Source organism: Chrysoperla carnea, chromosome 2 (assembly GCF_905475395.1).
Source record: "Chrysoperla carnea chromosome 2, inChrCarn1.1, whole genome shotgun sequence".
In the NCBI taxonomy this organism is placed as follows: domain Eukaryota; kingdom Metazoa; phylum Arthropoda; class Insecta; order Neuroptera; family Chrysopidae; genus Chrysoperla; species Chrysoperla carnea.
The window spans coordinates 91,224,329-91,248,610 of record NC_058338.1 but is presented as its reverse complement, the minus strand read 5'-3'; the positions used below and the strand labels follow the sequence as shown (position 1 = coordinate 91,248,610).

At 29.4% G+C, this 24,282-nt stretch overlaps 1 protein-coding gene across 1 annotated transcript; it reads right to left on the bottom strand.

Annotated features, from left to right (window-relative positions):
- Nucleotides 1–4,594: 4,594 nt before the first annotated feature.
- Nucleotides 4,595–24,274, bottom strand: LOC123291893 (facilitated trehalose transporter Tret1-like). The gene is made up of 2 exons (XM_044872339.1): nucleotides 24,173–24,274; nucleotides 4,595–8,624 (listed from the first exon to the last, which is right to left on the bottom strand). Exons 1-2 carry the CDS (start codon nucleotides 24,261–24,263, stop codon nucleotides 7,231–7,233), a joined length of 1,485 nt encoding a protein of 494 aa, XP_044728274.1. The 5' UTR covers nucleotides 24,264–24,274; the 3' UTR covers nucleotides 4,595–7,230.
- Between the last annotated feature and the right edge of the window lie 8 nt (nucleotides 24,275–24,282).

The following is a 24,282-nucleotide window of genomic DNA, read 5'->3' as shown; positions in this document are numbered from 1 at the left end:
AAGTAAAACCACAATTTTTATAAATAAAGTTAATTTAAAACGATTATAATTTCTTATTATTGAAAAATATTCTCATGCCTAATCTATAATGTTCTATTTTATTTGCTAACTGTAATTACATAATTTTGCAATACACATTACATGATTGATATAAATTATATTTAATGAAATGCATTTTTGTTTCATTCGAGTTGAAACTTAATAAATTCGAAAAACAGCTACCTATAATATTTTCGAAATAATATTATTAATTCATACTTTTCTAGCAGGCGAACTCAGATCTAAATTTCTTTGCCAGTATTATGTTTACAGGTTTAATTCTAGGTCCTAAGGTATTAGGTATATTTTTTACTAATAAATATTTTATTTTCTAACTAGGTTATGCAATAAATATTACACAATTGTTATAAATAAGATTATTAAAATGAATTTTTGATTATCTCGAATGTTGAGACCAAAGAGATACATCAATAAAGAAAGTTACGGTATTCGTTGTGTGCGTAGTCATGGTAGGGATAATAAAATCGATGCCAGCGCTTTGAGTGAAAAATTTTGGAGATAAAGGAGGCTGTTATGACTGATTTGCAATTCTTTACATGTTAATGATATAGAAACTGTCAAATTAAAATGATTGAAAAACACTAATTAATTAAACTTAATGCATTAAAAATTGTGAAAATAAGAAATCAAATTGTACAAATATTATTTTTCAAATGTAAATTATCATAATTATTTATTTAAATTTGTGAAACAAGAATATTAAATTTTAAATGTAAGTTTTCAATGCAATCCAAACAATTATATATGCATCCATACAATTATATAATTAAAGTAGTGTATCGTTGTCATGGAAACGAAATTCACGCACGAAGCGAATAGTCATATTTCATCAATCACACGTGGTGGAATAAGGATAGCTTTACCTATAGATCCATAGACATATAAAAATAGACTGAAGAAGTCGGCGTGATCTGCCCCGCTCGATAAAAAGAGAAGGATTCTCTGACGTACGTTTTGTTTCTTTTTAGTTGCGTTTACGCATTAACAGTCTTGGACAAGTGCTGAAATAAAACGTACGTCAGAGCACCGTTCTCTTTTTACCGAGTTTGACATCCCACTTACACGATCGTCCGTTACTAGCGTGGTCTATTCTTATATGTCTATGTATAGATCAGAGGTGGTCTCTTTCTAAAGTTGGCACAACATTTCATCACAGAAAGTATATGAATCGCGCTGTCTAGTATTACTATATAAATATTATCGAAGATAATAAATGAGAACTCTAGGATATATCGAAATAAATTTCGATTTTTGCCCCAATTTCCTAGATCAGTTTTTTGTATTTTTAAAATACGTATTTTCGACTACCAAGTAGTCATCATCAGTAAGAATAAGCTGTTCTAATAGTAGCTAATTCTTACTGATGATGACTACTTGGTAGCCGAAAATACGTATTTTAAAAATACAAAAAACTGATCTAGGAAATTGGGGCAAAAATCGAAATTTATTTAGTATTACTATGTCTATGGTTGAGACCAAAGATATAATACCTTTATATGTCTATGGTTGAAACATAGTCATTCAAAATAACCAATAAGTACTACGATACTAGAAAATTTTATTTCGAATATTATGGTACTTATTTGTCCAATTATCGACGGTATACTACTATTACAGTTTTCAATCTGTACCAAATTTACCAGACTAAAATTTTATTTTATGTCTTAAGGATGAATACCCAATATTAAATTTGAAGTCATTTTATTCAATTTAAAGTATGTTGAAGAATAAACTCCACTCTTTCGATTACATGGAAAAAAATAGTACTTTTCCGTGGGTTTAAGAGAAATAATCGAAATTGAAAGCGTCATTAACTCCGGGTTATTTTTGCCGGAAGTAGTTTAAATTAGAACAAAATTAAAAAATTTGATACGTAAAATTGAACTCAAGTAAAAAAAAAAACTAATTTTTGAAAACTATGCACTTTTTAGAATTATTTTATGCAAAAAAAATTGGTCCTTACCGTGGTTTTTGCAGAAATATTTGAGTTCAATTTTGGGAAAGTCATACTTTTATGTCATTTAAATGTCATTATGACATTATTTTATGAAAATTTCAAGTCAAATTACATACTTGTTTTATGATATACAATATTAATTATTTCATACTTATAATTACTAAAAAAAATATTAGTATGTATGATTCTCTATAAAAATTAATTAAAAAATTAATTAGATGTACTACCCGAATTTGACATGGTATTCATCCTTAAATCGAAATCAACTTCCGTTATGTAAAGGGTATTGCATAAACCAGTAAGAAAATCAAATATTAATTTTACAACTAACTTAAAATAAATTAATTTAATGTCAAAAAATTAATCCCATTATCACAGGGTTTCTTTAGTAATAAGAAATAATCACTAATAAGTTGTTCGTCGATATATATGGAAAAATATGCCGTCTCGAATTCTACGCCCGTGATAAAAAAAAAATGAAGTAATTTTCATGTGTCTGGTACTAGATGGAAAATAAATTTTTCTCTATTTTCTAGTCAGATTTCACTGAACCATATTTACAAGATTTATTTTTTTGATTAATTGTTTGCATATGTTATTATATCCATTAAACAAAAATAAATTAATGTACTTTGGATCTGATAAAACTATTATAAACTTTTTTTTATTACATAAATTGATTTTTATTATTCCAAGATCAATTTAACATAAATTTTTCAATAAAAATCTACAAATAATTTTCTTTGAATAAATCAGTAATACAAAGAGAATGGTTCAAAAAAACTATCCATTAATGTGAATATGAAATGAAATAGACCTTTTCATTTCAATTACGATTCATTATTGTTTCGGACAGACAGTAATAAATTGGATAAGGATACAAGATATTTGGTATTCATTTTGTCACATCAGATTTTTAACAAACTGTCCGAAATAAAAGGTAATCACTTTTTAAAATGAAAAGGTCTATAGCCGGATTGTCATTGTAAAAAACAATCGATTTGTATTAGCAATTTTGAAACATTTTGTAATTGATATCAATTATTTTCTATTGATTGTTTTATTAAAAAAACATTGATCAATAAATTTAAACATGCAAATTAATAAATATAAATAAATATATTTATTAAAATATTACGATTTAATTTTTGTTTAACACTTTAATAAAAATTCTGTGTTAGTAAAAAAAATATATACAATTAAAGAATTATTTGTGAATTATTTTTAAGTGTGGTCACATTTATAAAAACTTTTAAAAAATTGTTTTACCTTGTTGCATGCTTTTTTTGAAGGTTAATATAAATTGTAGTAAACTGTCCGATACGGCAATAAGATAAATTTTTTGGATATTTGTACAATTTAATTTAACTATGGTTTTAACAAAATTGACATTTTTAAGTACGAAAATACAGGATGTTCGAAAATTTTCATCATAAATATCTTAGGTAATATTTTACTTGAGTAACAAAGATTATGTATATACAGTACGTTTTTTTAAATCATGTCCCTTAGTACATCAATGTGTATAAGCAATGTGTATAAGAAAGATATTATGAGATGTATCCTTGCTTGCATCTAAGTGAGAGGTATTATATACATGTTGACTCCACTCTCTGCAGGCATACAACAGAAGAACTGTTGTATAGCTTAAAAGACATCGAAGCCACGATACAAGTCACTTTGGCAATTTCATATAACATCTACAATACTTCTTACTTAGGTGCATTGCTTAACGCATGTACTCTGTCATACTCGTGATAGTTATATGCCTAGATGTAAATCGAACTAGTGGTATATACTCTGCGTGAGTGGAAGAGAGACTGAAAACATGAATTTGATTTACAAAGTCTTTCTCTCTTCCATGCACGACTTACAATAAAATAAAAGCCTAAAACGCTATGTAACTTTGTTAAGGGATGTATGAAGAATATATTTTTGGTTTTTCATATTGTTTTTCAGAATTGAAAGTGGCCATTTTCAAATTTTTAACCCTCGAACTAAAAAAGGGGTGTTATAAAGGGGTGTTATTTGACCGCTATGTGTGTGTGTCTGTCTGTCTGACTGTTTGTGGCATCGCGGCGCCCAAACGGATGAACCGATTTTGACTTTTTTGTTTATTTTGAAATGTAATTTAATGGAGCGTGTTCTTAGCTATGTTTCAAGTGCGAGTTTAGAGTTCCGTACTCGAAAAACCAAAAAAAAGGCGATGATCTTTACTTGTAAATAAATTATATCTCTGAAATAATTATTGAGCCGACTTAGCCGATTAAGTGAACCGACTCAGAATTTTATTACATTCTGTAAAAACGGGGATTTGCGGGCATGCTACCTTAATTGCAGTATTAATTACTAGCTTTCTCTCATTACGTTTTTCCGAAGAGAAAATAAGCTCGCCAATGAATAAAGATGTACCTTAAATAATAACTTATTAACATCCGATAAAGTATTCATATAAAGATATTTTGTTTATGATGGAATATTACTAATTATTATAATAAAATATAATAATTTATGAAGGTTAGGTAGGTATTGTGGTTTTACATAAAAAATTACTGGCATTCCTTTTTTTCCATTTAATTTTTTTTTTTTGTAATCTAAGCGTATAATTTTTAATTGAGTGTTGAGATCTAATGTAAAAATCTTCAATTTAAGATAGCAATAAAATTAAATTGTTTTAGTATGAAAGATTTTAGGATATTTATGTGCACATAGCCTCAGCAGTTGAGCACATAAATGAATAAATTTAAAAAGAAGAAGATTAATCAATTATAAGATGTCTTTAATAAATTATAAGAATTTTAAAAATTAAATAGGAACACCCAAAATTATTGTCCTAGCTCGCACCAGTTAGGTTTTCTAACGATATAAGTCGAGAGAACGCGAATATACTTATCTAAATAGTAGGTAGTTAGTGTATTTCTTAACTGGTGCGTTTTTATAGTATTTACTCGGGTCTAAATTCGTTGTAATTGATCTTGTTAAGGGTAGGTCAAAGAGATATAAGATAGAGGAGAATGTCACTTGTAAAGGCATGAATGCCATCTGATATTTGTGTACTGTAAATACTATTGTATTTACAACAGAGTCAGTACATGTTATTACGATATTATTACAAAAAGTAGAGTGGCTCGGTGTAAGCGTGCTGGGCCCATAACCCAGAGGTTCATAAATCAAAACTACGCTCTCCTAACATAATTTTTTCCAAACAAGATTATATGGAGGTGAAGAGCGTTTATGACTGGACAAAATCACTAGAGGCATTGCAACTCGTATTTTTACATTACCAGTAATGGGAGCCCTCCTCTATCTTATACTTTTTGGGATAATTGATCCCACAATGCTGGCATTTAATCACAAACTGTTCGGAACAATAGTTTTGAATCCTGTCTATTCCCTACTTATTTTCCGGGTAATTTTATAAGTAATTAGTTATTTAATTATTTTAGAAATTACTTGTTCTAGAATAAGGGTTATTCTCTACTGATAATTTGGAGTAGGCATCAATGCTATATGATATTTGAAGGGAAATTAAATTTTAATAATAGGAACTTATATACACGTATTATTTAAAATACTTTTTCTGTTTTCAGAGTACTGTAATACATATTAATTAAATTAATAATTTAAGGCTTCGACCACAAGAGCGCTAAAACTAACACATCAGATTTTCAACGTGTTGTGGCGATATCCAGCTACCTACGCAAAAACAGTTTACATAATTATTTAAAATAAGAGCCATTTACTTGAGCGTCAACTTCGACAAACATTACATGATTTAATTGACACTCCTGCTGCCAGACACAAGTATCAATAGACATCAGGGAGTTCCATTTGTGAACTGCAAAATGCTCCTGAAAGAGGATATCTTAAAAAAATGCAATATTAGATGGTGGGAGGAGCGTACTTGTGGTAACATAAGACAAATATGATCTGAGTACAATCATAGAAGTTCCGAAGATCTTATATCACTTCCAAGGGCATCTAGCAGCAAAATAGTAACGGCTTCTACAGGACACTGGCTTGGTGGCATGCATGTTTAACGCCTGTGCCTGCCAGTGTATCATGATTATTGCAGGAGCTGTCACAGTGACGAAGAGTAGGAAACGATGTCTCATCTTCTCTGTCACTGCTTAGCTCTTGCCACGAGGAGTCCGCGGAGTGCTTTAACGTCAAAGCACTCCTGCTGTTCTTAAACAGCTCAAAATGGTTCATGAAATAGTGGCCGGGGATGGGCATAACTTTTATTCGGTATCACAACGGACCCTATGGTCTAAGTCTTTCCCACTCCAGGACAGCAACTCTAATCTAACCTAACCTAATTGACACTCGTATGCACGAAGTATAGATGCAAGGAGTCCGAACGTAATGTTGATCGAATGGTCTCAATTTAGGGGATCGATAGGTATGTCCTGAATTCTTGTGCAGCCAGTGGCAGAAAAGAGAACCATGATCTTTACGTGTAATATTAATAATAGCATTGGTACGTCTTGAATTCTTGAGCAGCCAGAGCTGACTACGAATCGGATTTATTGCTCTGTACATGAATACCATGCAAAAGCCTACACCGTTCGGACTCCTTGTATCTATACTATTACTTCGTGCTCGTATGATTGAAGCCTTTTTTTAACATCACTATCGTAATAAACTTATTGAAATGAGATTCGATCATTCAGACTTAAAATTAGATTATTTTGGAGACATTAGAAATTTTCGAATTCTTATTCACTAGCAATAGTACCATTATTTTTATTCTCTAACAAATATTGATTCATATTCCTCTGTAAAGACGATTGCTAAAAAACATGTTAATTTAAGGATATGTTTACGAGACGGCTAATTACACTCTAGTACATTTTACGCTGCGTTTATGATTCTTTCTTCGATAAATAATCACATTTAGGAGACTTAACATTAAATTAGAGCTAAAAACGTAAGGAAATTATTGCAAATATCTGAGATAAACATTCTTATAAAAAACTTAGTATTATTCGACTTATGCTATCTTTCGGAGAGAATGGAAAATTCCCATAAAATTAACTTTTACCGAACTATATTTCGGTAATGCAATTAAATCGCACTTTTGGTCTATCGTGCTGTGTTATCTTGCACAGTCCGTTCTCCGAAACTTCTAATCTTTTCTTCAAATCAAATGATATAAATGCAATTTCTTCTCAGAGGGTTTACGTAGCGTTACAAAAACTGAGAGCCATTACTTAAATGTAAGTAGAAACGTCTTCATCACTTTGATTCTTTTTTACTTCAACCGGTTTAACGTCAACCGAATTTCTACTAATAGTTTTCCGCCGAAGCATCATTTGTATTTCTTCCAAGGTTTTATTTTTCGTTTCCGGTAAGTAAACAATTCCGAATACAACTCCTAAAATACAACTACACGCGAATAACGTAAATGGTACATACATACCATAAGTACTATCCAAATGTTGGAATAATTTGGTCATGAGACTAGCAATTAACGAAAAATACATGTCCATAACAGCCAAGGCTTTTGATTTGACATTTGTTGGAAATAATTCCGATAGCATTGTAACCGGTATAACACTCATGCCCATATTATATGTTACAATAAAACTGCATAACGAGACCATTGGTATCCAAAAATATTCGGAAACATTGACGTTATGTTGTTTTAGGTAAAAATATATTGCCGTAGCACCTAAAGTAATTGCACAGCCCGCAGAAGATAAAGAGTATAAAATTTTTCTACCTAATCTATCAAGAATTAACGAAGAAAAACATGCTGTTATTACTTGTAATGCATTAAAAATAATCACTGCTGTTGTCGCTGAAATAAATTCATTGTTCGCGGCAAAAATAATTTGACTATAGAATATTACAGCGGATATTCCAGATAACTGTTGCGATGTCCGTAATCCAATGCATATTAACAATGCACGAAAATTACCAGGTTGAACGACTAAATCTTTATACGACCCTCGCTCGGACATTTGCCGTTTCACAGCACTTTTAATATCTTCTAATTCTTGTGTGATATTTGCTGAGTCTCCACCTCTTAGATATTGTAAACTCTCTTTAGCAGCTTTAGTGTCTTCTTTCATTAACAAATAATAAGGTGATTCTGGTAAGAAAATGCATAAAATTAATTGAACCAAAGGCACAACTGCGCATATAAAAGCCATCGTTTGTATTGAAACGAATGGTCCGACACTATTAACAATTAATCCAGAAAATAGAAGAATCACTGAAATAAAACTTGCTAAAAAGCCTCGAATACGACAGCTTGCAATCTCACCCACGTAGACTAATACGGCAGTGTAAGTAATACCATCTGCAATGCCAGCAATACAGCGGCCCAATAAAATTATATAATATACACGACCGAATCCAATACAAAACCACGATATTAAATACAATGGTATGGTTAACATTGTTGATATTTTGCGTCCATAACGATCCACTAAATCTGCGGCCAATGGTGCTGTGAATAATGCGAATATCAATGTCGTCACGGCTAACCATGATCCTTGTGCATCGTTGATTGGAATGTAGGAATCTTTGGCTAGTAATTTTGGTAAGGTCGGTGATGGCCAGCTGTAGTGGATACCGCATGACATTACACTCAGCGTAACTGAAAGAGAAGAAAAAACTCATTAAATTGAGGCATTATCATTAAATTCATAGTTTTGAGGTCGTTAGCATCCCTGGTGGAAATATTTTCAGCCGATAGTCTAATTTAATCTTGCAGTGTTCTGAAAAATAATTCTAGAAGAATGAGTAAGTCTAAAAATTTATGGAATTTCTGGTATGAAAAGATCTATGTAAAACTTACTAAGAAGCACTTTGAAGACTGAATTTTTTAAGTTTTTAGACTCTTCTAGAAAATTTTTGCAGAATTAATCAGAGATTTCATGAAAATTTAGCTAAAGTAAGAGATTTTTTTCAGAATTAATCAGAGTAATATTTAAAACATATTCAGATTGTCGAAAAATTAATTACTGTAGGATTTATAATATTTAATACTTCTCGTAAGGAATATAAATACTTGCCAGGAAATTATTTAAAGTTTTACTGACTTATTTATTCGCTCTGAAGAGAAACTAGATTGAGCACATTATTGAAATTATGGTCCTTAATGTACTCAATATTAGTTTATATTAAATATTATTATCCTCGCACATAAGGTATGTTGAAGTTATGCTTATAAATATTATGAACTACTTATTTTCTGTTTTCTCTTCAGAGCGAATAAATAAGTCAGAAAAGCCATGTCTCCAGTCTTCACCAATTGAAAATAGAAAAATTATTGGTATGTTTTTTAATTAATCCCAAATTCGATAGAAACAAGAAAGGTTTTCTAGTGTAGTTGTATGATTACTTTCGATTTGAGGATAGGCTACGAGGTGGTTTGAGTGATAAACAAACTGTAGTTTACGAATTTATTGAACAAAAATGAAAGTCAAAATAATTATACAATTGAAAATTAAATATGTTGATTTAAACAAAAAATATATATATAAACGAATACGCAACGATTAATGACACTAATTTACACAAAAATATAATTGATTTTACTAGTGATTGATTTGATAATCCAAGTTAATAGGGAATATTCATGAAATTGAAATTTGGTTCAAATATTTTTCTTCCGTAACTTTAATGACTGGACATTTCAACTAAACCATTATTTTAGTAATTAATATGTTTTTATACCATGTATATATAAAATATACATAGTATATTAAGTTTAGTCCTAAGTTTGTAACGCTTAAAAATAATGATGCTAGGAAAAAAATTTTGTAATAGGTGTTCATAAAATCACCTAATTAGTCCATTTCCGGTTGTCCGTCCGTCCGTCCGTCCGTCTGTGGACACGATAACTCAAAAACGAAAAAAGATATCGAGCTGAAATTTTTACAGCGTACTCAGGACGTAAAAAGTGAGGTCAAGTTCGTAAATGAGCATCATAGGTCAATTGGGTCTTTGGTCCGTAGGACCCATCTTGTAAGCCGTTAGAGATAGAACAAAAGTTTAAATGCAAAAAATGTTCCTTATCAAAAATTAAACAACTTTTGTTTGAAACATTTTTTCGTAAACATCACTGTTTACCCGTGAGGGCGCCAATTAGGCGAAAATTTTATAATATGTACTATACTTGATTATCAGTTATGTATGTGTCACATGTTTGTATGTGTAATGTGATAAAGAAATCAACACTGACTATGCATGGTATTTCAACAATTAACTCAGTCAATTGTTTGTTTTCACTTGTTAATTACTTAAAATTAATTAATAAAAGTACAAATTCAGTGAGGGCATTTAAAAATTTTTAAAACGGAAATTGAAATTTTTATACGGACGTGACATCATAGTACGGGCTTGTCAAATTTGTTGACATACTGTATGATATTAATTACTTACATTTTATATGGTATTTCATTAAATTATACTATTCTACGGCTTTTTATTAGAAAACTTAATAATAACGAGTGTTAATTCTGTGTTGTAAATTCATTTTTTTTAAGTGTAAATTAGAATTGAACTGTCACCAATTAACAGATCACGTACTTATACGTCATCAACAGAGAGCGCCAAAAAACTGCGTTTAAATATCTCAAAATTATAATGTATTTTAAATATTTATTTACACTTAATTACAGCATTTTATAGCAGTATTTACATTTTTTACTTTGTTATAACGGTGTAAACAATAAATTAAAAATTAAAAAAAAAAAAAAACATTAAAAATTCCCTATTATAGCCACGTGCACTTTCAACCCTCTTGATGAACCTCAAGATACTGATCGCGGTCGGTGTTCGTTGATCAAAATACCTTGTGAGGAAGGTCTCGCTTATTGGCTGGCAGCCATTATGGTAGGAATGCTCAATTCATCAAACCACAGAATTCAGAGTCGATTTGAAATAAGCATATAAAGAGCGAAAAAACAGATATTAAAAATTTTGCTACCATTGAGAATCGAATCGGGGACCTTTTGGTTGCTATAGCCAGATGACTTCAAACTTCAACTTCAAATAAAATTTATTAAAAACATAACAATACATTTATGTACATGGCTGAATACAGCAATATAACATATTAATAATATTACATGTCATCTTAAGGTTAATAGCGTCTAACAGTTAGCTTTCTATAGCCAGATGAGCTACCGACTGCGTCAGCATGACTGTTGAGATTAGTACAAAAAAAAGAATATTCAATGTAGAGACTTTAAACAAACTTTAATCAGTAGTTGTTGTCGAATAACCACAATGGAACCTTCTCAGTTGGAACAAAAGACCAAAAATATTGTTCATCATCACCCTGATGATTTAGACTTGAATTACGCTAATGAATTGATTCATCACGCCACTTTTGCAAAACAGTTCGAAAAAAAAGGTAAATCTACTATATAAGAAAAAATTTTAGGGGCCTCCATCAAATTTTGCCCCCAGGTCCTCCAAATTCTACGGCTCTGGGGATACTTCACAAAGTGAAATCGTGAATACCAGCTAATATGCACGGCGTATAAAACAACATTAATCGTATCAATATTTGGCTTTGTGTTAAATATAGAATTCGTGTGGACAATGACGTTACCTTGGCATTACGGAAAAATTATTTTAATTACAAATTATCTGTGACGAAATTAATTCTTAACGAAAGAAAAGTAGACCAATTATAGAAATTTGTTCATAAAAATTTAATGGCTTATGTATAGCAATTTACATTTAAATAATCTAAACAATTTTGATTAGAATAAATTTAAAAAAATTTTTTTTAAAGTGGTACGAGCGCCAAGGCAATTTTAGACTTGTGGTTGAAATTATTTGTACCTTATTTTCAACTTTGATGATGAATTTTGTTATAACTTCATTAATGTAGATAAAAATATGAATAATTTGTTTCGATGTAGGTATACCTTGGTTTTCGAAATATCGAAAGCAAAATAATTCGACAAAATTTTCGATATTTTGTAAATTACTTCAGATATCGTAAAACTGTATTTTTACTTTTCGCTCATATTGTCAAGTTATAACATAATTCACCATCAAAACTGAAAATATATATTTTTTTAAATTTGTATCCCCACTAACGTACTCATACATCCTTAATTAGTCGGGTACAAGGTGTTTTTTTTGTTTTCAATAATTTATGAAGTTTCTTACTTTAATTTAAAATATCTGGATGACCGAGCTTTGCTCGGTATTCTTCAAAAGACACAAATTTTATCACTAATAGAAGACCGTTTTAAATGTCTCCACACAAATACCAATTTGAATGTCCCGGTAACTACGTTCATTAACTACGATATACACCAATAGATGTCAGGAAGAGTTATAATTTGCATTGTATTTCATTAACTACGATATACACCAAAAGATGTCAGGACGAGTCATATTTTGCGATGTATGTTTCAGTTTTTCATGAAAAAACGAATAAAACGACGTTTTTTTAAAATGAAACCTTGTTAGATCGACTTATCGCCCCAAAAAACCCCTACATACTCATTTTCATGAAAATTGTTGGAGCCATTTCCAAGGTCGTTGATATATATATATATATATATATATATATATATATATATATATATATATATATATATATATATATATATATAATATCTGGATGACCGAGCTTTGCTCGGTATTCTTAAAAAGACACAAATTTTATCACTAATAGAAGACCGTTTTAAATGTCTCCACACAAATACCAATTTGAATCATTAACTACGATATACACCAATAGATGTCAGGAAGAGTTATAATTTGCATTGTATTTCATTAACTACGATATACACCAATAGATGTCAGGAAGAGTCTTATTTTGCACTTTATTTCAGTTTTTCCTAAAAACATAGGTAAAACGAAATTTTCTAAAAATGAAACCTAGCTAGATCGATTTTTCGCCCCAAAAAACCCCTACATACTCATTTTCATGAAAATCGTTGGAGCCATTTCCAAGATCGTAAATATATATATATATACAAGAATTGCTCGTTTAAATATATAAGATATATATATATATATATATACAAGAATTGCTCGTTTAAATATATAAGATATATTTTCACAGACTAGTTTTGGAGAAATCTATGAAAATACATCTATCTATCTAATATATGATAATAATACATCTACCGTTTTACCATATAAAACCAATGTTAAATATGCGTACTATTGAAGTCATTTATTTATTTAAATAATCGAACAACCAACCCTAAAATTTTCAGAATTGATTTAGAATTTGTCCAACTTGATATAAAAAAAAATCAAGCATTTTATGAAAAATTGCCCTGGCGCTCGTACATCCTTAACGAAAGAAACGTAGACCAATTATAGAAATTTGTTCATAAAAATTAAATAGTTTGTGTACCTAGCAATTTGCATTAAACAATCTAAACAATTTTCTATTTTTCGATTAGTACCAATTAAACATTTTTTTTTTTGTTAAGAAAAGATAAAAAAGCTTCTACGCAGATAATAATGTAAAAATTGTTTTACAATAAGTAATGACCTTAATTTACTATTAAACTACTGCAGTTGTGTTCCTAATCGATGTAGGTCATTAATATTTTGAAAATATACTAATTGTGACATTTTAAAGAAATTTGGAACAAAAATTATCTACTTATCCTCATTTTAATAATGTTTTTTTATTAATATTCAATAAAAAAACACAAATTATGTTGAGTCAGATCGGATAACATTTGGCTGTTTTATGCAAAAAATCGATTTTTTTAAACTTAATGACGTCATCAAAATCAAAAAAATTTAATTTTGCTCTATCACAATCAAATTATATCCGATTTTAATAAACCAAGTATGTAATCTTAATAAGTTTGGGTCATACTTTTCAAATTTGTTGTCGAATTTAACTTAAATATCCCTGGTTTCAAGAATGTGGGTTCCTGGTCCCCACATTTGGCAGAACAGCAAAACCACAGCGAAAAACTATAATCACAGATGAAAAGTTTGATCCAAAATAAGTTGGTTTGAAAAAAATTTCTCTGAGATCGGATAAAATTTGACTGTTTTATCCAAAAAATCGATTTTTTAAACTTTATGACATCATCAAAATCCAAACAATTTAATTTTACTCCATGACACCCAAATTATATCCAATTTTGATAAACCAAGTATGTAATTCTAATGAGATTGGGTCATACTTTTCAAATTTGTTGTCAAATTTAACTTAAATATCACTGGTATCAAGGATGTGGGCTCCTGGTCCCCACATTTGACAGAACAGCAAACCACAGCGAAAAACTAATATCACAGATAAAAAGTTTGACCCAAAATTAGTTGGTTTGAAAAAAAATTTCACTCAGAACGGATAAAATTTGGCTCAGATCGGATAAAATTTAATTTTGCTCTATCACACCCAAATTATATCCGATTTTGATAAACCAAGAATGTAGTCCTACTAAGTTTGGGTTATACTTTTCAAATTTTTGGTCAAATTTAACGTAAATGTCACAGGTTTAAGAAAGTGGGTTCCTGGTCCCCACATTTGGCAAAATGGCAAACCGCAGCGAAAAACTAATATCACAGACGAAAAGTTTTACTTCGACAAACTTCGAAAATTAATTGTTCATAAGAAAATTGTTCCTAAGGCTATTTATTGTCAAAATTATATTTTTGACTTATGCATTTGTTTCGGTTTTATATTTTCTAACAAAGTAATAATTAAATGTGCAGTAAATGTGCAATTCTTTGGCAAATGCTTTCTTATCTTCAAAATTTTGACATCTTGCCAATATAAATAAGTATATTATTAATGCCAATAATAATGAAAACTTGAAATCAGTGACATTGAAAGTGATTATATCAACAGAAAATTTGATTACCTATTAAACATGCTTTAATTGCATTTTTAATTACGTATGAAATTTAAAATGCGCCTTCATTAATTAAAGATTAATGACCGCTGTTTGTTAGAAATATAGGCGATAAAATCAAATTAAGTTTTACTTCTAACGAAAATTCGATTGACTTGATAATTCTGACACTCTGAAAAAGTATGAAAAGATCTATGTAAAACTTACTAAGCATAGTTCGAAGACTGAATTTTTACAAGTTTTTTTTTTACAAAACTTTTTCAGAATTAATCAGAAATTTCATGGAAATTTATCTAAAGTAAGAGTAAGACTTTTTCAGAATTAATCAATTATTTCGAAAACTAAATTACTGTAGTTTTTATTATATTTAATACTTCTCGTAAGGAATATAAAAACTTGCCAAGAAATTATTTAGAGTTTTTCTGACTTATTTATTCGCTCAGAAAAGAAACCAGATAAGATATAGTTTATATAATATTATATAAACATGACTTTGACATGTGCGAGGATATAACGAGGATAACTAACAGGAAACATATTTTGATTGAAAGAAGAGGATTAGCTGGAGAAGAATTCAGGAAAACTAAAATATTTGCGATAAATACGACACAGAATTGCTGAAACCAAGGTTCTCGCATAACAGACTCAACGCTCGAATTCACAGACTGATTGACTTGAAAAGTATAGATTGATTTTCGAATCATCGCAATATTTACTAGAATTTTGCTTGTCTCAATTTTTGGGTGCCAAAAATTCACTCGAAGCACTCTATAATTGCAACAAAGATGCTTTTCCAAATGTCTACCAAATGCTTCGCGTTTGTCAGTTTTGTCTGTGGCAACAGAGGCGAAAGAACGCTCCTTTTCAACCTTAGATCGGTTTAGCCCTCGCTCTTTATACATCGCGGTGAGTTTTTTCTGTAGCTCGCAGAATTAACTTATTGAAAAATAGTGACTGAATATCACATTTTGACCTAATTTAATGTTCTCTTTCTCGAAAAAAGAATTTCTTTCTTTTATTGACTTAATGCTCTAGCACAAGGCGGACACAACTTTGAACCCATCCCTTGGATAATTCTTGCGCACGGGCCTGGTAGGTATATTATAAAGAACCATAGCAGGTATTTTGAGGGTCAGAAATATGATCGCATTTTAATATTGCTAAGATTTCGCAGAATTCAATATAATAATATTCAAAATAAAAAAATCCAAAAAATGCGTTAATCAATTCAAAAATTTTGCATATAATTTAAACAATATATATTTTCCATTAGTATGTTTTCAGAGTTGGATTAAAACATTTTGGTTTTTCGAAAGAAATTGGTTCCCAAATATTGAAATCATGTAGGTCTTTTCCTTTTGGATCTATTTGAGTACAGTCATACACACACAGGCCAATGTTTTAAGGATGTATGAGTATGACAACATTGTTTCATTTAAAGGTCTAAAATTCTAGGTAGACTTTTACTTAAGGTAGTACGAGCGCCAAGGCAAAAAGTTTAAACTTGTGGTTGAAATTATTTGTACCTTATTTTCAACTTTGATGATGAATTTTGTTATAACTTCACGAATGTAGACGAAAAATAAGAATAAAATTTTTCGATATTTGCCTAAGTTTTCGAAATATCGAAAGCTAAATAATTAAACAAAATTTTCAATTTTCAATATTTTGTAAATTACTTCAGATATCGAAAAATTTTATCTTAATTTTTCGTCTTTCGTCAAGTTATAATATAATTCACTACCAAAAATTGAAAAAATATATTTTTTAATTTTTTTTTCCTGAAATTACTTGATCGTCATGCTATTTTTGGAATCAGGGGGCCTCAAAAAAGTTTCGTTGAAAACACAAAAAAATGCTTCGAGCAAAAAATGTTGTGTCATCTTACGTAGACATTAAACTTCACTTAGGTTTTCAGACCTAATGAAAAGCTCGGTCACTCCATAGCTGGTAAGAGATAGATGAACACTTTAAATTAGAAAGTTGTTATTGATTAAAAAATTAATATTTTGTGTCCGAAATATTTTTCCGAAAATCGTACAGTTTAGACAGAAAACGGACTGAAAAGTTTTACACAAAATCGTTTTCTCGTATCAAAATTGTTATTTCGTATAATTTTTTTCTATAAAGACCATTTTTGTTCAAATTCAACAAACGCACAAAAAGCTAAATTTTTGTTATCAATTACTGTCTAAACTATTCGGTTTACAAAAAAGTGTTTAAAACAAAAAAGTATTTGCGTATTTATAAAGAACAACTTTATAGCTTAAACCGTTCATATAATGTTTGCCAGTTATGAATTAGGAAGAGGTTTTCATTGAACCGGAAAACTTAGATTAAATTCATTACCTGTGTAAGATGTGTGCCTTTGAAATTGTTATCATTTTTCGTTTGAAGCATTTTCCTCGATTAAACTTATTTTTCGAGTTTCATGCATATGTCAATTTAAAAAAGCACCCTGTGTATAGAGAAATAATGAGTTTTTGTGTTTTCGTGGTGAAAATACCAAATATATTTATAAACAAGTGAAAATAAACAATTGACTGAGTTAATTGTTGAAATACCATGCATAGACAGTTTTGATTACTCTATTACATTACACAAACATACATGTCACACATACATGACTAGTTTAAGTGACATTCCCATTTACTACATACTATACAATTTACGCCTAATTTGCGTCCTCACGGGTAAACAGTGATGTTTACGAAAAAATGTTTCAAACAAAAGTTGGTTATTTTTTATAAGAAATATTTTTTACATTTAAACTTTTGTTCTCTAACCCAAGACCTAATTGACCTATGTTGCTCATTTACGAACTCGATCTCACTTTTTACGTCCTGAGTATGCTGTAAAGTTTTACGTCCTTAGTACGCTGTAATTTCAGCTTGATATCTTTTTTCGTTTTTGAGTTATCACGTTGACAGACAGACGGACAGACGGACAGACAACCGAAAATGAACTAATTAGGTGATTTTATAAACCAAAATTCTGTTCATAGCATTAATATTTTTAAGCATTACAAACTTAGGACTAAACTTAGTATACCTTGCATATTACATATATGCATGGTATAAAAATCCACCCAAATCTGTAATCTTATATATTAACTCTAGCAAGTTTTTTTCTGTCCAAGCTTTATCTTCCTTATTACTTTATCAAATTCCTTTGATTCACTTCTCATTTTCAAGCTTATTATGTTTGAGTTTGACGAAAATATACTCACGGTCTAAAAATGTACCTCTTAAGAAAAAACACGCTAGACAAAATAATTTGAACGAAAAAATATCATAAATTTAATAATAAATAAATAAATACATTAAAAAACAAGTTTATTAGGCAAACATGTTATTTTTTACAGATGCCTCTTAGTACTCTAGACATTTAATAATACTCAAAACATTATTAGACAAACATGTTAGTTTTTACAGATGCTCTCCTGATACTCTAGACATATAATTACTAAATTATAGTTTTAATGCATGTTCTCCTAATATTAATTTAAGAACTTTTGATTTTTTTCACCACTTTTCTACGAAATTTGTTGTTTGTTGTTTTTAGCCACCTGTTACGGTAACTACGAAAGTGGAATTCCTCTCGGGTCGAGGTAGTAAAATATTATTAATATAATATCATTAAAAATTTAACGTTTTATGTCGGGTAAAATTAAATAATCAAAGAATATGTCCACTATGTGGTGGAGGTGAATCTGGCTACCATCTAATCTTTGACTGTCCAGGAGTCAATGAGGGTAAAAGACTTGATTTGATGAGAGGTGGGTTATCGTGCTTAGAAAGTGTTTTGAATGTTAGAGATGAAGAAACTGTCTTGAAAGTGGGCAACTTTTTGAAAGAAATACTGAACAACAGAGCAGCAAGATTAACGGGGAAAATAATTTATGATTAATAAAACGGGGAAAATAACTTGACACTCTTTCCCCAACGTTTCATTTCATTTAGTTTAATATAATTCCGAAATCCATTGTTTCGATATTTTTAGTAGTATTTATTAATTAATTGTTTCAAGAATTTGAAGTTTCCTTTTTTGTGATGTAAATATACTTTTTTATTGTTTTATCAGAGCTTATGTACTTATGTATGGATTGATTAGCCCAATAGGGCATATCAAATAAATAAAGAAATAAATGTCGGGTTTTTTTTTTTTTTTTAATTTTTGTAAATTAAATATGGGTCAAGATCTTTCAATCTTTATTTTATTAGAGTAAGATAAGAATTTTGTCCATATAATTAAGTTAATAAACCAATATTTAACGAAACTGCCATTAATCTAATGCAGTAATATAATTATAAAAAATCAACATATAATTAACAAATGTCTAATTACATAATAGAAATAGAATGTTTATAAATAATTTATTTCCTCAAAGTTCGACCCTCACTTTATCAATTTAAAAAAATTACAAATCAATAAAAATTGTAAATCTTAGCGGAGTTTTTCAATAAATTAAAATATTTCATGTTCTAACTTTTAATTAACTATTAAACTAGGATATATTGGCCATACATGTTATGAAAATTTTAGTCACATTTTTTGTATTATATATATGAAGCTAAAATATCAGCGCCACGAGTAAAAAAAATCTAAACCATACTTAAACAAGTGAAAAAAAAACAATCGACTGAGTTAATTGCTGAAATACCATGTATAGACAGTGTTGATGACGCAATCGATTATTTTTGAGGTCATGTAAGTAAAGAAAAATAGTCACTCTTAGATAGCTACATACTCATAACTGATATTCCTATATAATACATACTTTACAATTTGCGCATAATTTGCACTCTCACGGGTAAACATTCATATTTGCGAAAAAATGTTTCAACCAAAAGTTGTATATTTTTTTAATAATATTTTACATTTAAAATTTTGTTCTATCTCTAACGGCTTACAAGATGGGTCCTACGGATCCAAGCCCCAATTGATCTATGTTGCTCATTTACGAACTTGACCTCATTTTTTACGTCCTGAGTACGCTGTAAAAATTTCAGCTTGATATCTCTTTTCGGTTTTTAGCAATCGTGATGACAGGCGACAGACAGATAGACAGGCAACCGGAAATGGACTAATTAGGTGATTTTATGAACACTTATACCAAAATTTTGTTCACAGTGTCAATATTTGTAAGCATTACAAACTTGGGACTAAACTTAGCATACCATGGTATATTTCATATACATGGTATAAAAACTCATCTGATTTTTTCATTGAATTAAAAGGCAAAAGATACCTACTTTATTATACATTTTAATGTTCTGTACTGTTTTATATGTGTATGGTATGTGCGTATGGTTTACAAGATTTTAAACAAACATTTCCGTTAAATATTATGTATCTATGAGTGTTGAAAACTATAGTTCTTTTTTGTATCGCTAGATAGAGTCTTGCTTAGTATTAAAATTCAATAAATATATAATCTTTAGGTTAATTTTGTTGACAGAGCGTCGTTTGATGTGTGAATAACAAAAATTTATTTGGATCATGTGAGCATTCCCGAACTACAATTTATTAAGATTATTTTTCTATTCCTGATTTTAAAAGCTTCCTGCTATTTTTATTGCTAATAGGACCGTATTTTATTTAACGTAGATAAAATCATACCTGTCTAGATAAAATATTTCAACAAGGATGATGCAGTTCGGTTGATAAACGGACAGACAGTCAGAGATTACAGTAAAATTTGAAATAAATATTCAGCTAAACTATACATAAAATAAAAATATAAATGGTGGTACAATTGTCACACCATGTCACATATGATACGTTTTGGAAAAACTAACTGGCCCCATGAACTTTGTTTCACCTACAATTAATTAATTTGATTGTAACTCAACGATTATTATTGTAAATTAATACCTGCAGCTCTAATCTTATATATTTAAACGAGCAATTCTTGTATATATATATTTACGATCTCGGAAATGGCTCCAACGATTTTCATGAAAATGAGTATGTGGGGGTTTTTTGGGGCGAAAAATCGATCTAGCTAGGTTTCAGTTTTAGAAAATTTCGTTTTACCTATGTTTTCAGGAAAAACTGAAACAAAGTGCAAAATATGACTCTTCCTGACATCTATTGGTGTATATCGTAGTTAATGAAATACAATGCAAATTATAACTCTTCCTGACATCTATTGGTGTATATCGTAGTTAATGATTCAAATTGGTATTTGTGTGGAGACATTTAAAACGGTCTTCTATTAGTGATAAAATTTGTGTCTTTTTAAGAATACCGAGCAAAGCTCGGTCATCCAGATATTTTTTCATTAATAGCTAATACTATCGCATAGTACACCCACTCAAACCCCCCCCCCCCCACTCCGGTAAGCCCGCCCGCTTAACACAAAATTTACTCCTATTTCCAGGCCAATTAAACTTATATCCCATTTGCTCGCCAGCGTATATAAAAAATCTGTACATAATCGCACCGTGCGTGAATTTTATTGGAGACGTTTCAATGGTAACGATACACTACTTTAATTATAGAATTGTATGGATGCATATATAATTGTGTGGATTGCATCTATGACTTACATTGAAAATTTAATATTATTGTTTCACAAATTTAAATAAATAATTATGATAATTTACATTTAAGAAATAATATTTGTGGAATTTGATTTTTTATTTTCACAATTTTTAATGCATTAAGTTTAATTAATTAGTGTTTTTCAATAATTTTAATTTGACATTTTCGATAAGATTAACTTGTAAAAAACTGCAAATTAATCATAACTGCCTTCTTTATCGCGAAAATTTTTCACTGGAAGCGCTGGCATCTATTTTATTGTCCCTACCATGACTACGCACACAACGAATATCATTATAACCATTGTTTCTAATTTTTCGTACATTGATAAAATATACTGTGCAAAAGAATATTTATTTTCAAATTTAAATTATACATAATAGATTTATTTTTTTTCAATTACTGTATATAATATATTTTACAATTTTCAATATTAGATAAAATATTTATTTAGGTTTCCGATTTTCAACTTATAAAGAAACAGTCCTAACATACTACTTGTGAGGAGAATAATTAGAAAAATTTCATTAAAATCGGTTCAAGTCGTCTCGGAGGAGACGAGATTTTTATATATTAGATTTTAAAAAATTGGGAAACCAATGAATTTTCGAAACGAGTGTTGCTTATATGCCTATACTACATTAAGTATATGCTTATATCATAATAATTTTTGTATTACATCATTTCAGATAAATTACATGAAAAATAAATGTAAAAAACACAAAGTTGTTATTTATTGTAAAAAAAGCTGATGCACGAAATAAGAAAATTCTAGATTATCAATGAATAACGGATTAATTATTTTTTGTTCTTAGTCTAAGATCCCAATTAGGATCGACCTTCACCGATCTGTTAACCGGATGAAAGTTATTTTTTATGAAATATAAAATGTTAACAAATATCCCTGCAATGGGTTGCCTAAAAAAAAGTGGTCCAGACTACTTTTAGTGAAAATATCAAGAGTAAAATTTTTAGAAATTTTTCACTGACTTTCATATCTAACGAATTTTGATCTACTCGAAAGTAAAAGCCATAAAGAATATGCAGCAGCTATGCTGTCTGCCTCTTTTCGTTCACTATTTTCGCATTTATACAAGTTGTGAATAGTAATTACGTTCATCTGTTAATTCATTGCCTCACATATATAAATAAAGATAATTTTATTGCAAATACGGTGGTATATGATTGTCCACAAAATATCAGTCAAAAAATAAAATTTACAAGCTTTCCAAGTTTTGATATTTTATTAAAAGTTGTCTGGACCATATTTTTTAGGGCAACCCACAACAGGGATATTTGTAAATATTTTACATTTCATAAAAAATAACTTTCATTCGGTAAACAGATGGGTGAAGGTCGACCTTAATTCGGATCTCCTACTATCTTGTTTGTTAGCTTACAAACAATTTTTAAGCGTCAAAGTCTTTATGGATTCGCATCAAGACTCGAACCCGGACCGCTTGGATTCATGCCAAGCGCTTTATTATTCAATTGGGCTATATCCGAGCTCTAGACACAGAATGTAATGACGGATTAAAATAATTGTTGTAATGCATAAACGAGGAAAATTATCTGCCAATAATCTGTAATATTGTCAAAGTTTATCAATACCTTCTAGAACCTAATGCAAAAAATCGAATGTTCATCCATCTTATTTCGGAAATTTTTGCGATTTTGACGTTTTCATACCATGCATGTATGTAATATGCAAGGTATACTAAGTTTAGTCCCAAGTTTGTAACTCTTAAGAATATTGATGCCATGAACAAAATTTTGGTAGAGCTGGTTATAAAATCACCTAATTAGTCCATTTTCGGTTGTGTGTCCGTCTGTCCGTCTGTCTGTCAACACGATAACTCAAAAACGAAAAAAGATATCATGTGAAATTTGTACAGCGTACTCAGGATGTAAAAAGTGAGGTCGTATTCGTATATGAACAATATAGGCAAATTGGGTTTTGGGTCCGTAGGACCCATATTGTAAACCGTTAAAGATAGAACAAAAGTTTAAATGTATAAAGTATTCTCTATAACAAAATAGCCAACTTTTGTTTGAAACATTTTTTTTTGTAAACATCACTGTTTACCCGTGAGGGCCAAATTAGGCGTAAATTGTATAGTATGTATTATATGGGGATATCAGTTATGTTTGTGTGACATGTATGTATGTGTAATGTGACAGAGTAATCAACACTGTCTATGCATGGTATACTCGTCTATAAGGTCTTCGTTGAAGGCTCAAAATTTGTTTATAGGTAGACTAAAAAAAATTTCAGATTAGGTATCCATGCAAATTTTTAAGAAAAAAATGATTGAAAATCGATTTGAAATACATTATATTATAATTCTCTTATGGAGAAATCTAAAAAAAAGACGGCAAACTTTAATTTTTTTAAAAAACTTAATTAGAAAGTTTTTGACAATTTTAACTTGGAACGAATGAAAGCAAATAAAAAACAATTTTTTAATAGAAAGTATAAACATATTAGAAATGATATAGAAAAGAAAGTACGAGCAGGGTAGATTTGGGGTTGAAATTATTTTTATCTTATTTTAAACTTTGATGATAAAAATTCCAAATAATTTAATTTAATAAATAATTTAGGAAGAATATTCTAACTGACAATTTTATATTCCCTTTAAAATCTAGCTAGGATAATAAACAAAAATTTGAGATGGGTTTTAAACCAAATAAATTAAAAAATAAAAAATTATTTAAAAATCTCTACTAAATTATTTATAAAAAAGCACCACAAAATGTTTAAGAAAAGTAATTTAAATAAAATATTTACCGGTAATTGTTGCTAATAATTCACGAAATATTTTCGGTTTATTAGGCATATATTCCGGCACATTTTTTGTTTCACTTATTTTAATCGTCATTTTTATTGAAATTAAAAAT